This window comes from Pinus tabuliformis, chromosome 2_1 (assembly GCF_031772625.1).
Source record: "Pinus tabuliformis cultivar Carrire ecotype Pingquan chromosome 2_1, CPIR1, whole genome shotgun sequence".
Taxonomy (NCBI): Eukaryota; Viridiplantae; Streptophyta; class Pinopsida; order Pinales; family Pinaceae; genus Pinus; species Pinus tabuliformis.
This window is the reverse complement of record NC_142299.1, coordinates 229,865,704-229,884,526: the sequence shown is the minus strand read 5'-3', so window position 1 is coordinate 229,884,526 and position 18,823 is coordinate 229,865,704. Positions and strand designations below refer to the sequence as shown.

The window sequence follows — 18,823 nt, the reverse complement described above, 5'->3', positions numbered from 1 at the left end:
AATGTTCAGCAAACAAAAATCAACAAACAGACTTTTACAACTTATCTCAGCCTTGCTGAAACACCGTTGCTGTTACACCGCGGCTGTTGCTGTTACACCGCTGCTGTTGCTGTTACACCGCGGCTGTTGCTGTTACACCGCTGCTGTTGCTGTTACACCGCGGCTGTTGCTGTTACTCCGCTTTCAGCTTTGCTGTTACACTGCTTTCAGCTTTGCTGTTACTCCGCGTTCAGCTTTGCTGTTACACCGCTTTCAGCGTTGCTGTTACTCTGCTTTCAGCTTTGCTGTAACTCCACTCTCAGCTTTGCTGTAACTCCACTCTCAGCTGTCCAAAAATCTCCTTTGCTCTCTTTCTCTCCTTCTCTCAATTTGCTCATGAAAGAATTAATGATCTTTTTCCTCCTTTTCCTCCCTTAACCCAACCCTAAGTGACTTTTGGGTGATCCCTAAATCCAATGGCTGAAATAGATTTAGATCAATGGCTGAGATTAAATGCTCATTTAAATCTCACTTTCTATTTTTTAATTCACCCCACTTTAATAAAGACCCACTTAGTCATTTATTTCCAAAGTCACTTTTCCTTTCTAATTTTTCATTGACTTTATAAAAGTCACTTTAAAATTAGACTTAGTAACTTTATCACTTAAAGTCACTTTTAAATTAGATTTAACTTTATAAAAAATTATAAAGTTACTTTAGGAGAAAAATTAAATTCTTTTGGACACTTTTCCCTAGGCCAAAGATCAAAGCCTAAGGGAACCACCTGTCCTCCGGTACCAAATTTCAACATTCTTTAGCACCAGACTCTCAGATCTAATCTATGATCTCAAATGACCCCTAGCACCGTATTTAAAGGAAAAATTCCCAACGGCTAGTTCGAGTGATCCACGTCAAAATGATCTCGACCGTCGATGAGGATCAAGACATCTCTTAATCTCATCCGTCGAATTTTTTAATGCATTAACAATTGAAATTCTGCATTTATTTACTCAAAAATATTATTATTTTATTATTTCTAAGTTTTTATTATTTTATTATTTATTTTTTAATTATTTAATTATTTATTATTATTATTATTTATTATTTATTATATTTTATTTATATCTTTAATTTTTTATTGTTTTTTTATTTTTTTATTTTTTATTTTTTAAATGGATCCTCGAACTTAGCCTTTGGAAAAATCACCTAGGACCTAGGACTTAGGACTTATGAGAGGATTAAAACATTTTCTAACCCTCAAGACACTTTACATCATGACTTTTACAATTTTACATCTAAAGGGGGAGAACCCATTTGACATAGACCCTCATAGACCACCCAGTTCTGCGACACAACTATAATCTAGCGACGAGGATCAAGACATCTCTTAATCTCATCCGTCGAATTTTTTAATGCATTAACAATTGAAATTCTGCATTTATTTACTCAAAAATATTATTATTTTATTATTTCTAAGTTTTTATTATTTAGTTATTTAATTATTTATTATTATTATTATTATTATTTATTATTTATTATTTATTATTTTATTTTATTTTATTTATATCTTTAATTTTTTTATTGTTTTTTTTTTTATTTTTTCAATTTTTTTAATTTTTTTTTTAATTTTTTTAATTTTTATTTTTTAAATGGATCCTCAAACCCTTTGGAAAAATCACCTAGGACCTAGGACTTAGGACTTATGAGAGGATTAAAACATTTTCTAACCCTCAAGACACTTTACATCATGACTTTTACAATTTTACATCTAAAGGGGGAGAACCCATTTGACATAGACCCTCATAGACCACCCAGTTCTGCGACACAACTATAATCTAGCAGATCAACATACTAGGATTCTCCTAAGATTCTAATGACAAAATCCATTCCGGCTTTGGGGTTAGGCTGAAGGAAAACTCTGCCGATCATGGATCGGTGAGACGAAAAACCTTCCGGAACGTAGATTATCACTAGAAAATTAGGTCCACCTAGGCAATTTACATACATGACTCGACTCTGCTAAGATTATTTACAATTTACACATGCAGACTGGGTTTACAACATAAATTGATCAAGCTGATGATGACAATCGAATGGCACAGACATGTCGATGCAGTGATATCCCTTTTGCGAAGAAAAAGGGGGGGTACTACTATGGGAAGTTGACACGTAGTGGTCAACAGAAAGCACTGTTCTTTGGAAATTGGACCAAGTTCTTTATTTTCTTAGTGTTGAAGGGATTGCTGTTTGTGGGGCTGAGTTTATAGAGGGCAGAAAGCCCCCTTTTGAAGATGAATTTTAAATGTTGTTCGTTGCCCAATTTCTGGGTTATATATATCAAATCCAAGGAGCTAGATACCATTGTCTTCAAGGGACTAATTATTACTTATTGCGGGCTGAGTTTTGTACCTCAAGAAGCTAAGTTATTTGTGGGATTTCTCATGTTTATTTAGGAAGGAAGAGAGTTGATAATCTATAGTATAAGTGTTTGATAAAATTCTGCTGTCTTAAGACTCTCATTCTCTCTCTCATATTGCAAGCATCTATCAGTGAATACTTAAGTTCATGAAGAGACTCAAATCTGATAAAAAGGGGACAGCATATACTCATTGTTGAGGACGAGCTGAAGGCTGGAAAGAGTCACTGTTCACCATACTATCCTATCTCTATTGGCTGGTCCTTTAAAGTTTAAACTCATATTCCAAGTGCTATCTTACAGCCAATATGAATGTACAGTTTGCTGATATTTATCTTTATACTTTTGTGGCCTTCTTCATCGCTGATAGGTACCTTTCTGAGCATAGTATACAACACATATTGTTGTGTGGAATAATTTTTCATTGTGTATTCTTAGTACTGAGTTCATTTCTTTTGAGATAAGTGATAAAAAGTGCACCTACAGCCATGGACATACTAACTGTTTGACGAAAGACCACGAAGGCTATCTCAAGTAAAACTTAGAAATTTAGTGGTGAATTTGAGGTACTTCCAGGGGGGTATCTTACAGTGGTATCAGAGCATGTTCTTGGACAGTTGTTAGGTTTAAAGGGCAGATTGTAACAAGAGAAAAATGCTTTCAAGTCAAGAAGAACTATTTTCCCAAAAATTTGAAGATTATGACAAAACCTTTTCAAAGATGATAGAGCACATGGAAGTACAGGTGTTATCAAAGACAAGAAATAAAAAAGGAAAAGCAGAGCCAAAAATGAAAAGGTAGCAAAGGACCAGGTAGCAAGGATTGAAGGGAGCTCAAAGGAGAATAATAGTTCAAATAGGGACAGGAGAAAAATATTAACTCATACAAAAGAGTCAGCTCCTCTAGTTGAAGGTAAGGACCATGACTAAACCTCCCAGGACGAATTGGGAAAAGTCATACCTGTAGAAGATGATTTTCAGCTAGCACAGATTCAATTCAACAGGTTGGTACAAGGATTTCATATGAAGGAGAGTTAGAAATGACTACAAAATTCTTGTCGTCACAAGTACAAAGAAAATCACGAGGCTAGGACAGTTGATGACGATCCCCAAGAGGAGTACAAAGAAAATCACGAGGCTAGGATAGTTGATGACGATCCCCAAGAGTTGTGCAAAGATGATAACGCACAGGTTGTTAGTGGTGTGAACCTAGGCCCATCAGTTGATGAAGTAAATGTTGCTCATAAGCCTACTTGTACCCATAACTTGGAAAAGCAATTGAAGATGAACGTAGACAAGTTTATGGCAGCCAAGGGGCAATATGATGATACACAGGCATTGATTGCAGATTATTGTTGGAGTGCAGTGACACATGACAGTTTGGGAGGAAAGCCTTCACTTGTAGATTTTCAAACTCTTAGAAAGGCACTGGTAGAGATGAAATCTAACTACATACACCTCCTTTCAGACAAAAATCACTTACTCATGCTTGCTAAGATATATAATGATGCGCTAGTAGGGAGAGAGGAGGAAGTTAATAGGCTTACACTTGAGCTTGAGACTACCCAAAGAGCACTCAAATGGCCCTTCAAGAATCAAAGTTGTAGGTTGAGTATCTTTGTATGGGGTTGAGTTGTGGACACTCTTCAACGTCCATGGCAGATAGTTAGTTAGCTATGGCAACCATCACACAAGAGGATGTTAGTGGCACTCATGATTTGATAGAGAAGCCTCTTGCGATAGTTGATCATGGGGAGCACCTAGATGAATTAGCACTTGATATGCCCAAGAGATTCCTGATTATGCACCCATGGAATGCGGAGACAAATATATTTTAGACGAGGATACATACATCTGGGATCCAGGTTCAGTTGACATGGGTGGAGTGGATACTGGAAGCTCAGGGTGGCACTGGGATCCAAGTGGGGCTTTCCATCGTAAAATAGAGGTGCAGGATGACTATGGCGTTGGTGGAATGGTTGATCTAGTGACCGAGCACACACGTTATTTAGGGGAGTCCTAGTTAGCACTAGTGGCCATTCAATTCATGAACAAAATTTGGGAGACGTCTTGGCACATCGTTTGTGTGTGGGGTTATGGGCAGGAGTTACTTAGATGGGAGGGCATTGGCATGCCACCAGGCAGGGTATTGTATGGAGACGATGCACTTCCATTGATGTATCGGGCATAAGAGCCACCAAGGATCAACACAACAATGACATCACTACTAGCATGTGAGGAGTTATGCCACTAATGTCTTCTAGGACGAATGGGGAGATATGACTCACATCATGGTAGGTTCACTAACAGAGTGGCGGATCCATTAGCACATGTGGGATACCAAACGATAAAGGGCGGTATGACTGTGCGAAGTGCAGTGTTATGCAGAGGAGTGCAGGGATACGTGGCTGTATGCAGTAATGTACGATGTTGCAAAACAAGATTTGGAATATGGGCTCCAGAGAAATCTCCTGATAGGGACGTTAGGCATACCGTTGGGTTTAGCTTACTCGGGATCAATGAGGGCACAAATGAGAACCTCTTTATCATACCCCTAGGGACTCACACACCTATCTCTCCTCTGTATTGCTTATAGCCATTGAGGATTTGGTTGTTGTCCCTTGATGTTGTTCTCACATGTAGCACAACATGGGAGGTTCACTTAAGACAGTTGGATGGGACACGGTGCATCAAGAGAAGGACTTCCCAGCTATGATATATGGTTAGGATGCGAGTTGGTAGAGGCAGGCTTGGGGATGGCCTGATCTCAGTGTTTTTAAAACCGGAACCGGTCACCGGACCAGTCCACCTAATGAACCAGTTTACCGACCGGAACTGGTCTGACCAGGACTGGTTTGGTCTAAATGAACCGGTTTTAAAAAAATACATTAAAAAATTATTTTTTAATGAAACAAAACTATTTTTAAGATTTAAAACCATGATTCCAAGCCAATAGAGACAAAATATGCAAAGTTTGCTCATTTATATACCATGTAAAGGTGAATATATCAAAATGGCACCGAGTGCAATACATATCATCGACAAAATAGCAAAATACATAAGCAATGAGGCTCTAAATGGCATATAAAGTCCAGAAACAACGCTGCAAGCTATGAGGCCATTGGCCTACTACAACTCTACAGTGTACACATGATCAATCATCAAGTTCATCACCACTACTAGCCACAGGATCATCATTAGGAGATACATAGACATCATCTGGTTCAGAGTCTGAGAATGCCTTAGCCTGATCTGCAACCTCAGTATCAATGCCACCAATGACAATAGAAGTGGACATAATGGAAGCACGAGTTTGTCAACCTGCACAACTAGTGCCTTCCATTGGTTCTTTTCCTTTCCTTGATGCCGCTACTGATCCTGGTTCTGATGCCGCCACATAATCTGCTTCATCCCCCACTAAAGCCATGTTGATATCAAAATCAGCCTCAAACACAGGATCTTTAGTCTCCTCCACCCATTCTGATGTTGGATCAATATTGTCCAACACAATGGGATCTAGATCAGGTGTTTTGCTCATCATTTGGTTCCTCCTCAGTCGAAGGTTGTATTGCACGAAAACAAGATCATTTAACCGTTTTTGTTCCAAACGGTTTCTCTTCTTCGTGTGTATGCGCTTAAATACAGACCAATTGCGCTCACAACCTGAAGCACTGCAAGTTTGATTGAGGACTCTAATTGCAAACCTTTGCAATTGAGGACACTGGCCACCAAATGACTCCCACCAATGTGCTGCAAAGAAAAAGACATTAATTAGTAACTTAGTTTATAATTTGAATTGTAAAGAACGTAAACAATTTTAACTTGAAAAGAAAAACAAATTGGAAATTGGAATTGCTTACCTGGTTGGTCCACATCTCTTGCCATCTTTGCCAAGTTTTTGCCAAAAGTACCACCTGCCATATTGAAAACACTAAGCTGTCTATGCATTTCCAACTGGTTGCATGGCTAGGCACCCTAAGCAATCAATCAATTCAGCTTTGACCTCCCCATCATGCAGATCTCCTAGCCGATTTTTATAATGATACTTTGGGTTCAAAAAATACCCAGCGACATGTATAGGAAGATGGAGTTGATTGTTCCATTTGTTATCAATGATCTCTCATATACGGCCATATTTAGCTAACCTGTCCTTGTAAGCTGCCCGTATCTGCTCCTTTGCCTGATCCATAGCCTCATAAATGTAGCCCATGGCCAATCTTTCCCCATCCACCATCCTTAGCACCTTAACAAGGGGCTTGGTAATTTTCACAAGCTCTAGAGACCTTTTCCAAAAATAAGTGTCTAACACTTTCTTTTTGGTGTCTTTTCCATCTGGTCTACGAGCCCACCGAGATTCAGACCATTCTTCAGAGGAAAACATTTTCTGCAAGTTTTTATGTTGACCATTGAGACATTGCAACGTGAGGAAGTGAGTTGCAAATCTCGTAATTGCAGGCCTAACAAGCTCTTTGCCCCTAGTGTGTTTCCTCATTAGGCTCAATACCCATGAGTGGTTGTAAATGTATTTTGTAATGCACTTGGCATGCTCTAGAGTGTTTTTTATCCACTCCACTTTGCCTATATCCTCAAGCATGAGGTCTATGCAATGTGCAACACATGGAGTCCAAAATATGGTCTTATATTTGGTCTCAAGCATCTTTCCAACAAGAACATAGTTTGAGGCATTATCGGTGATGACCTACAAGCTCAAATAGAAGGGCTGTATCCTTTACCTTATCAGATGCATCAACTGATTTCAAAAACATGGTTCCTTGAGGGCAAGAAACAAGGAAATTAATGATAGTGCGGTTTTTCCATCGGTCCATCCATCTGACATGATGGAACAACCTGTTTTGAGCCATGAATCTTTAAACTCAACCAAATACTCATCAATGGAAGATATCTATTTCTTCAAAAGAGCTCCCCTCAAGTCATGCAGACTAGGGCCTTTGAAGACTTTTCCTGCAGCTATAACGAAGTCCCACATAGCTTGGTAATAAGGTGAGCGAGCAACATTAAATGGGATATCTGAATCATACCACTATCTAGCAATGTATTGATGAGAAGTTTCTTTGCATTGTCTTTTCCAATGTTGATCCAAAGTGGGTTTTGAACTTGGTTGGGGAGGAAGTGGGATTAGAAGAGGCAATGTTGGCGGAATATGAGAAATAACTTTGGATGTTTGTTCTCTTTGTTCCTTTTGATGGTTGGCCAAAAGAAGGATGAACATAGTGAAAGGGGTCATTGGTGGAAGGGATAAAACAGGAGTCTTGAATCTCATAATCATCATACCCTCTCTCTTTCATGGCTTCTAATAAGTCCCTCTTCCTTGCAATGTCATCTTGGATGGCCTTCTCCCTAGCTTTATCCTCATAAAACTTTTCAAGATTGGAAATGTATTCTGCCCTAATAGGACCTAACAATGCATTTAGTGCATCACATGGCTTTACTTGGCCTCTTATCCCAGCCAAGTGTTGTTTCAACCTAAGAATACCCCCACCTCCAATAGATTTATGGCATAATTTGCATATCATTTTTCCATCAATTACATCACAATGAGCCCATGCACTGTCCTTTCATTTTGGAGCCATGTTTTCTTGAAATAATAACATTTTACAAAGAAATCTGCCATTTAAAAAAAAATTGCAGCTAAGCAACATGGAAAATCAAAGATAAATGTAGGAAAACAAATGCACATGCGAGCTACAGAATTTGATAGCATAGAGCTAGAGAGTCATAGCATAGATGATAAAAGTGAGAAGTTTATAAATTTATAACACATAAAAAAATTTAATTCATGGACAACAGTCAAATGAGGAATTTTCAAGTGAAAATCCTTACCTGGAAATGCAAACTAGCTTCCTTAGCCTCCTCTTGAAGATGGAAACTCCACTGACAGCTACACACTATCTCCAAAATAGCTCCAACTCCAACTCCAAGATGACTACTTCAGCAAAAACTCAACACTCTCCAAGCTCACAAACAAACTCACAAACACTCATAAACACTCCAAATCAGATGTGTGAGACAAATGAGAGTGAGAGGGGCCTCTTAAAGGCTTGGAGAGGGTGTTTTTGGAGGGAAAGCACCTTTAGTTCCCCCCCAAAACCCCTAAAACACAGTCAGAAAGTCACTTTTTCAGTTGACGATGGGCGTGCCTCCTAACCGGCGGGTTTAGGACGTAACTGGCCAGTTTGATACAAACCGGCTGGTTAGGACCAGTTAGTTGCAAAAAAATGAGAAATGGCCCCTCTGACCGGGTTTTTTTGATTGGTTTCGACTTAGTGGGCTTGCTAACCGGTCGGTTAGACTGGTAACTGGTTAGCAAGGCCGGTTTTGAATACTATGCTTGATCTATTGCAGAGATAACATAGGTTCTGCCCCTAAGCTCACACTTAGGGAGGTGCATGACACACTTTGGGCAAGACATTCCGAGACGGTCTATGAGCATGAGATACAACAGATGGTAAACCTCTTTTACAAGAGGGTGTCTGGACACCAGGTAGTATTGGGGTGTGCCAACAGATTTATCTGTGTGATCTGGTGGGAGCAGGGCAACTTAACAGACACCAGGTTGATTATCGATACATGGTGTATCTCTGTTGAGTGCATGTAGTGATTAGAGGGGAGGCATGGATGGGTTCCAAAAGTTAGCAGTTCTTCGTCACAACAATCAGTCATGATCAGAGTGGTGTAACGATAACATGGCAGTCTCCTTTTGAGATCAACATGGGACCATGACATTACAGGTCTTGACAGCTCAGTTACCATTATGCATGAGTTGGTCTTTACATGGGAAGATCACTTATGTCTTCCGTTAGACTTTAGTTTGATGGAGGGCATTTCACTTCTTAGTGATTCATTGATGGTATCAGAGGAGGAGGCAACAATTAGTTCATGTGGGTGAGGACCCTTTTCAGCAGGAGTTGAATTGTACTTTCAAGAGTTCACTCTTGAGGTATATGGGATTGGTTTTCCGATAATAGCTTCTTGAGGAGTTGGTCGGAATTTCTCATTTTCGAGATGCTCTACTTATTGGTAGTATGTAGAGGGCCTCTAGCGCCTATTCCTTGTTGGGGAGTGAGTGGAGTGAGAGATGATTCACGATGATTAGGATGGTTTGGGACCCTCGTATTTGCTTGGATCGACTAGTGGAGCAACAACATGCGATGACATTGCTCGAGGACAAGCAATTTTGGGGAGGGGAGACTGTAATGTCCCCAAATATTGGATTACCTTGTGAGGTGATTAGGAGGGATTGCCAAATCTCGTGTCACCCTGGTCATAGGAGTGAGATTACACCATTGGTGGTTTCAGAGCTTTTTTAGAGGAGTTTTATGGGTATGACTGGCACTGCTTACCATATTTCATCATTAGTATCAATTCCGCATGGTTCGCTCTTGGTTCCATTGCATTCTAACGATTCTCGTAAAATAGAGTTATTAATGGGCATATTTTAATTAATTTCACTTAAAGTGTTGTTTTGGGCTAATTACTTGGATAAACACCTTAGTGTAATAGTTCATTGGAATCGGGGTGAAAAGATCTATAGGGCAGGATGATGAAAAGGGGCTTTGGGTGGCCAGTGTGACCATAGAGGCAAATTAAGCATTTTCCAGTGTTAAAAGTGGCTTTATTTACTTAATAAAAGTCACTTTATTAAATAAGGAAGGAAAAATGTTTTTATTTTTTAATTGGAGGGAAAAAGTAAAAAGGGCAGCAAAAGAGTCAAGTGAGTTGTAAAAAAGGGAAATGAGAGGGCCTCTCCTCATTCTAGCATTTTGCTCACTTGAGAAAAGGAATTTTGGAGAGCTTTTGAGAAAGAGTCTAGGGTTTTTGAAAACCCTCATTCTGATTGCTAGTTTCGGTGTTGAAACTATACATCCTAGTTAGTATTGGAACGAAATCACTCAGATTTCAACATTGGGCTTCATTGATGAGGAAGAAGAAGATGATGATAGAGATGGAGTAAGTTTTTAAAGGTGTTATCAGTTGATTTTATCTCTGACTTCTTGGTTTTCTATATATTCTCTTCACATGCTAGATCTAGACTTTTATTGGGGGCAACCATTATACCTTTCAAGGAGGCCAAGTTCTCTTATTTTGGGCCCGAGTTAGATTGTTGTGCATATAAAGGTAATTTCTAGGTCATGTACATCAGATTTGGAGCTTGATTTAGTATTGTTGCTATACCTGAAGGGAGCTAGTTACTGCTGGGATATTTCGGAGTTGTTTGCCAAGAGAAAGCACTGTTCTTTGGGCCAAGTTCGTGGGGTTGAGTTTATAGAGGGCAGAAATCCCTCTTTTGAAGCTGAAATTTAACTGTTGTTCGTTGCCCAAATTTTGGGACTCATGGGAAGTACCTCTCATCTAGTCAATGAGTTGGGAAAAGATGGTTAGGGACCATAGCACTACCGTACTCCCTATGACTAGGATGCATGGTGTTCAATAACTTGATCTGGGATCAAGGAATGACTTTTGTCAGTGGAGAGTGGTATATGTTTAAGAATCTAAGGCATCTGAGTTATAATGAGATTCTTCTGATGATGATAACAATTTGTGAAGTACTTTTACTTTTCTTATTAACACGATCTTCTTCTTCTTATTATTATTGTATGTTCTCTTACTTCATCAAACAATTACCAAAACACAAGAGACAAGAACACAAGATATTGGCTCTCAGCCAGGGCAAAACCTCTCTCTCCTAGAGAGGAAAACCCTTCTGAAAATTTCTCTTATTGAAGCTTCAATTGACAAATGCCAAACCCTAGACCCTTGACAAGAAGATCCTCCAAGTACAAGTCAAGCCTTTTTTTTTGCAACACTTCGTCCTCCTTCTTCCAGCACTTCGTCCTCCCACTTCCGACACTTCGTCCTCTTACTATGTTCTTATTCCGGCAACTGATAGCAGCCCTAGTTATGCTTTCCCTAGAAGAGATTCCTTTGTTTGAGATGTAGACTTCCTCACTAAGGAAGAGGACCTTATTATTTACCCAATGGAGTTCTTCCTTTTGATATAGTTGCAGATCTGATGTAGCAGCAGTGTGGCCCTAATTCTTCGCATGTGTGAGGGGATATCTTCAATAAAATGGTGATTGATTCCTTCTCTTTCCTTCGCTTGAGTAGTCTCCTTCTTTGCTTGAGTAAGAGGCCTAATAGGCACACTTTTCTAGCCCAACTAACTCTCTTTGAATGACTGCAATAGGAAGACTGTTATGACAGCAGAATGAGCCTCCCTTCCTTCGCACATGTGACTGTAACTAGGCCAGAAATACGCGTTGTGAAGTTGGTTTTCTATCCCTCCTTCGCTGCAAAAGAGACACCTTCTTTGCCCTTTTTCATACCATGTTCTCTTCCTTCTTCGTCCTTTTTCGTACCTTATTCTCTTCCTTCTTCCTCACTGATTTCAGAGGTGACTTTCTGCCTTTTGTTGAGGACGGGTGACCCTATATATAATGGTCTGCCCCTCCTTTTGAGTAGACTTGATGACTTTAGGCCGACTTGACTTTACAGATGCAAATTAATCCCTTTTATGAGGCTGACAAGTGTAGGAGGCTTGTGACTTTGCTTGGAGGTCTTCTTTTTACTCTAATACATATTTTTACATGGTGTAACAAGCCCATAAGGGTCTCCAATAAATACATTGATTCTTTGACTTCCTAGAAGCACTCAAACATGTGCTGGACCTATTCAATGAGCAAGAAACTCATTGTTATAAATGACAAAAATAATATTTCTTTTCTTTTACAAGAACAAAGATCAAAATTACATTTATGAAGATCGAACCTATTTTCTTCAACAGTATAATCTTACGACTCACTCTCGATCACTTCTTCTTCATTATTACTTCATGGTTCAGCAGAGTAGAGCAGGGAAGTGATGACAAGGATGGTACAAGATCACAGGGTGGCATGATGATGACAGATGGATTGGTAGGTGGAATTCTCCCTAGTTGAGAGGGAATGTTAAAATTGGCAACTAGGGCCAAATTCCACCTTAGGACAATTCATATGATGGAGATTATTATTGCATTGGATTCCTCTTTTCGAGAGGTCCAATTTTAATATAAAGATCATCTCATTCTGACAAGCAGAAATAGAATTTTGAATTTATTCTCTCATGCACAAATTGTCAAGGTCGTCCTCAGTCAAACGTAGGCTCATGAAGCCCAATAGATGTGTCTCCTGACCCTCAACAAAGTGTATAAATAGGAGTGACCTCTCTCTCATTTGGACATCACTAATCTCATCGCATATCTCTCTCTCTCCTCTCTTGATTGGTTCGTACAACTTGGAGGCAACCTTCTCTACTTCGCACGTGTGAAAGGAGGACAAATTTCTGGACTGTTTTGCTGGCCGAATTTTAGGAAAACAGAACAAAGTTGACTTGGGTGCTTTTGACCAGCGTTGGATTCGTTCTTGTGGGTAGAAATCCGATTTTTGGAGGCCACATTTATTGACACAGTTTTTGAGGAGTTTGGGACAGGTTGACCAAGTTGACTTCACCGTTGACTTCATATTTGACTGCAGAATTTACAGCAGGATTTTCTCTCTCTGTTGATGGGTGTGACCGATCAGTTTTGGGCTAACTTTGACCCTTGGAAGGCCAAATTTATTTGCTGTTTGCCGAGTTGCTTGGAGGACATTTTGAAGCTGGTTTGACCACCATTGACTTTCTGGTTAGGGCTGCGGTTGATTGCTGATTTGACAGGACTGTTTTTGGGCAAGTTAATTTGATATTTGTACTCTCTCTCTTCTGAACTATTGAAGAATAATAAGAAGATCTGATCAAAGAGTTTCCTCACATTGGGGTTTGTCTTTGGAATCCACCATATCTTGTGCCCTCTTGTCTTGACTTGTTTTTTGCACATGTTTTTATGTTCTATCTGCATTTACTATCAATGTGTTTACGTTAATGTGATTGCTACTAGATATAATTGAAAATTGTCATTGGGCTGTTAAAGGAACATTGAAGTAAATTGTGCTAACGCATAGAACATACCATTGTTATCTAAAATTAACAGTTACGGGGGTTGGAGCCTCCTTCAGTTGGATCTGAAAACTTGATGTAATAATTTTTGAAGACAAATATTAAGAAGCGTTTGGTGGTTTTTGACCCAGAGGGGGTTTTCACCTAAAAATCTGTGTCTACTGTCTTGATTATTGTGCATTCCTGAATGGTGTGGTTTACTATTTATGTTGATGAAATGTTAAAAATACTAATTGATAAGAAACACTGATTCACCCCCTCATTGTTTTCAACAAGCTGCTCCATTGCTTCTTTGAAAAGGAACTGATCAAGAATGTGGAGCCTTACCAGAAAATATTCATGTATATACCCTCCACACCAGAATTAAAGCATTTTTTTACTTAAATCCAGATCATAGGAAACTTATCAGATAGGATGATACCATTATTAATGTTTGACTCATGAAATACATGATCACAGTCCTTAAATTCTTACCACCGGCTTCCTTCTGACAACCACATGGATTGGATTTATCACTATTCTCTTCTTGCTTATTTGCTGAACAATTTAAGCATTTTTTAGGGATCTATCCCAAATATTTTCTATAATTTTTGAGAAATCTGTAGCTAATCTACTCAATGGAAGTGAAAATCAGGAGTGAGGTGTATAATCCAAGACCCTAACCTGATCATAACTACGACTAGTGCCATGTACACCAGAAATTTAAACTACATCTATTTACATCAAGCACAAATTGTATGGCAATGAAAAGAGTAGAATTATTTCAAAATCTTGCGTCTGCTAGTGAATATGGCTTTCATTTCATTGAAATTGATAGCGATTATAAGAGAGAGTCTCCTAAAGGCTAAGATCACTTGTTCAGTTATCTAAGAAACCCTAAGACTAGGTATGAAAGGATCTTATTAGGAAACATTTACTGTATATTTTGATAAATAATTTATATGTAAAGATAGCGTCTCTTTAGGATATGCTGTGGGTTAATATTTTGCACTGTATGTAGCATTTGCAGCAATCTCAGTTATCATGATAGGATGTTATGTGCAACATTAGGATGCTTTCTTTTCATTGTGTCTTCATGTTTATTATATCTTTGTATTTACTTTTGGGGGCGTTTTCTCGTTTTAAGCTGAGATTTACAGATATTATGTTATGATTTGCAGAACTTTGGCTGAGCTTCTGGTCCGAAGTACACTACAATTCTCTGTATGATGTTGGAGGTAAACCAATCTTCCATTTAGTCCAAATTACATCAGTAAATGAACTATAATTTGACATATGCATTAACTTTTGAACTTTGCATTCATCTTTTTATAAGTAGTTTCAAAGTCACTGTGATTAGTGGCAAAGATTCTTCACTGCCATCTCATGAGGCTGCTAGTTCCAGTTATTTTGGATTTAGATTTGTGTTATGCACTGAGAATGATATTTAGTGTGATGCTTTTAATGTTCTTGGTTGCATTTTCAATTCACATTCAGAAATGTTTCAATGCTGATAGCCCTCCTTGCTCTTGATTTCAACAGAAGTTCCATACAGAGCAAAGCAGAAGAAGAAACACTGGCTGTTTTAGAGAAAACCTAGAGGTTCTCTTCTCAAGTTATAATGGATGAGACCCAACATACACTGGGAAAGCATTCTTCTAAATATGAGATCACAGGTATCGACAGTTACATGGTTGACTTGTACTAACCAGATTTGTGAAAATGGCGCTGCCATTACTGCAGTTATTCTTTTGTGAGACAGAGGCCTTTTCTCTACTGCCATTACTTAATTCTTTTTTTGAATTGGAGGCCTTTGCTGTATATAATTTTATTGCTTCACTACTGTATCATGATCATTAAACTTTTGTGTAAATATTACTTGATTGATGAGAAAATTCACAAGGCTTCCAACATTCTACTTGTTCATTAAATTTACCTGGAGCTTTCTTCTCTAATTTCCCATATTCCCAGATAAAGAAACTATGCCTGCTATCAGACGATTAAATATTGATACAAACAGACCAACAAAGGCTCAAGTTTGACGCACACAAATGGGTTATGCTGTTTGTTAAAAATGTCTTTATTTTCATATTGAGGACTGTTCCTACTCAAGTCCACTCTCTATCGGTAACTTGTGATAACATTAATGTCATCCAATCAATCAATGTTTATATTCCAAAAACTTGGGACCTGAAATTATTTTCATGCTTACATCATTGATAATTTTTCTATAAAAGTGATCAATTTGATTAATATTTGTCCTTTTTCTCCAAAATTGAAAATAAACCTATGTACAATGAGCTGAAACTTTGTCAATGTATTAGAATGGGATATATACTCCATGTATTAGAATGGAAAATGTTTGCAAGTTTAAATTGGTAAGTTTTTCTTATAAATTCAAATCAAATAGTTAGTCAAACAACCCTAACAACACCATCGTTTCTTGGAAGGAGCAACAACCAAGAAAGATGCAAACTGAAAATAGTATTATAGCTTCTAAATGGTTCGACTATGCAATACAACTTTATGAGCATGATCCCAAGGTTGGCCTTGCTCCGTTGTTCAACACTAACACTGAACTCTTCACAGTGCAAGAGGTATAGATGGGTTATCAAGAAGTTGGGTGTTGAAGCAAAAGACTTAGCTGAACTCCAAGCAGAGCATCTAAAGTGGGGCTTAAAAATTCTTGCACCTCATATTGCAAAAATTTTCAACATCATTGATATATAAAAATAAGTTAATTAGTAGTTAATAGGCAAAGGGCATGATCCATTCACCAAGAGGCACCCAAGGCAGTATAAAGCCAGGGGTCTCCCACAATTTGTAATCATCTTATTTGTTTTTAATAATAATAATATGAATTGGCTGAATATCTGAGTTTGTTGTGACATCTGGTATCAGAGCGAGTAGATCTCTGTCTTCTTGCTTCCGTGCCGTGCCATGCTGACTCAGTCACTATCTACGGCGTCCAATTCAATTGATTCACCACTTCACCGCCACGTACTAGCCACTGTCACAAGTCCGTTGCTCCCTCGCCCCTGCCATCATTCCCTGTCTCTGTCAACACCTTCCTTTCCACTATCCCTGCATCCACAACTTGCAATCTCTATGCTCGTTCCTTCATCCGCTGTCTGCACCAGTCAACAACGTCCATAACTTGCAATTTTTGCGTATGTTCCTTCATCCGCCGTCTGCACCAGTGCTAACCGTCGCTTCTTTGCCAGTGATCAACCCAACCCGCTCAACTTACAAATAGTCAACAAACGTGACTGCGACAGCTAATATGACGCAAGGTTCGTCAACAGGCCGGCGGGTCAACTTCGGACAGGGATGACGACTATACTGGAGATAAGTTAAAAATTTAAATTAAATATAGATTTTATATAATTTATAGTTATATAATATATATAATTTAGAATTATATATATATATATATATGTAGTTCAAATTAAGGAAGAAGGTTTAAGCTGGCGAACAAATAAACACCCCCACAAACCCTTTCAATGTCGTCGATGACAATGACCAATTTCAGCAAAAAATTGATTGATATTGAGAATAGGATTACTAGCCATTACAATATCTATATCTATATCTATATAAAATTAGTTCAAATTAAGGAAGAAGGTTTAAGTTGGCGAACAAATATACACCCCCACAAACCCGTTCAGTGTCATCGATGACAATGACCGATTTCAACAAAAAATTGATTGATCTTGAGAATAGGATTACTAGCAACTCCGATGATTTTAACCAAAAAGTAGTCGATCTCGAGAGTAAGGTTACCAGACATTCCAACGACATCAAGAAGCTTCAGGATACAACAAATAAGATAGAACAACAGCGCAAATCAAATCTGAAATGAATCATAATTAGACAATGACAACGCTGATCGTTATGTGTGACAGGATGAAGATTACACCCGAACAACTATTCTAGGATGATGGAGTTAAATAACAACGCAATTCATCGGATTCAACATATTCAATAGATTCTCATGAAAAAACCGAGTCTCCAAAAAAATCATCCACACCATCAAGAAAATAGTAACGCGACTTTTCAAAATAAGCAGCTCTGGAATTCATTCACCAATCAATACCCTCTTTTCACTCCACCATTAGCGACGTATCAACGAAGAGCAAAAATCAAGCTACCCAAGTTCGACGGTAACGAAAAATGCAGCGTTGTGTGGCTGAATAAAGCAGAAGAATATTTCGAGATTTACGATATTGACAATGATGACGAAAAGATTAGGCACACTTCCATGAAAATGGAAGGCGAAGCATATAATTGGTATATGTGGTGGAAGAAGACAACACTCGCTATTAGTTGGAGAAAATTTAAGGATGCATTCTTTAAAAGATTCCAAGGTGTCAAGGAAGAAGAGTTCTTTTCAACACTCATCAGATTGCGACAAAAAGGAGATGTGGATGAATACACTCAAGAATGGGAGACGTGTACATGGGTTATCATAATCTCGTCTAATTCAATCATACATCTCTGGACTTAAAACACATCTACGACGAGAACTTGAGCTTCATGACATTACGTCGATAGAAGTAGCAAGACAAAAAGCAAACACTGTTGAAAATAAATTTGAAAAAGACACTGTGGTCAAAACTGGAAAAAGTATATTCGAGGCGAAGAATTCCCCAATCTATGTATACGGATAATACAAGATATGTTCCACCACATCTTTGTTAAGGTGAACAATGTAACGTGGAAATGCAAAGGATGAAAGAAGGCAAGTGTAAACGCTGTGGCGAAAAGTGGGACCCTAAACATAGGTGTGCTAAAGGAATAGAGGCAATGAACCTATATAACTGTGAAGCAACTAATGATTCACAATGATGAATCAAACATAGAAGGAATAAAAGATGCCCTAGAATTCTCTCTAGAATTAGATGACGAAAGCATTCCACAAGTGTCATTATCGGCTATGACAGGTATATCACAACCCCAGACTTTAAAATTAAAAGGACATATAAAAAAGAATAACGTAGTGGTTCTCATCGACTCTGGTAACACCCACAATTTTCTAGACTCAACCATGGTAAAGAGACTCAACATTTTCACATTTCCCATGCCCAACATGAACGTGATGGTAGCCGACAGTGAGAAGATTGAAAAGGTAGGGAAATGCCATAAGGTCAAATTTCAGATTCAAGACTTTAGTTTAAAATATCCGTTCTACACTGTACCATTAGGAGGAGTAGATGTGGTCTTAGGTATCCAATGGCTACGAACCTTAGGCATTTACTCTGCCAACCATCAAGAGCAGTTTATAAGCTTTAATTGGGAAGGGCAGCGGTACAAGTTATACGGATTCCAAGCGCCAAAAAATCTGTTGGAAATATTGAAATGGGGGGGGGTGAATCATTATTTTTTTTCAATTGTTATTTTTTTGTTAAATCATTTATATTTAGAACACAGAAATAAATAATAGGTATGAATGCTTTTATTA

The 18,823-nt window shown here is 38.4% G+C and overlaps 1 protein-coding gene across 1 annotated transcript in view; it reads left to right on the top strand.

Moving 5' to 3' along the window:
• The window catches only part of LOC149199567 (OVARIAN TUMOR DOMAIN-containing deubiquitinating enzyme 12-like), a 223,619-nt gene extending 208,140 nt beyond the window's left edge, over positions 1–15,479 (top strand). Inside the window, exons 9-10 of the mRNA XM_089402487.1 lie at positions 14,544–14,600; positions 14,905–15,479. Coding sequence (XP_089258613.1) covers positions 14,544–14,600; positions 14,905–14,951 — 104 coding nt within the window. The 3' untranslated portion in view covers positions 14,952–15,479. The remainder of the gene's footprint in view (positions 1–14,543; positions 14,601–14,904) is intronic.
• Positions 15,480–18,823: the final 3,344 nt, after the last annotated feature.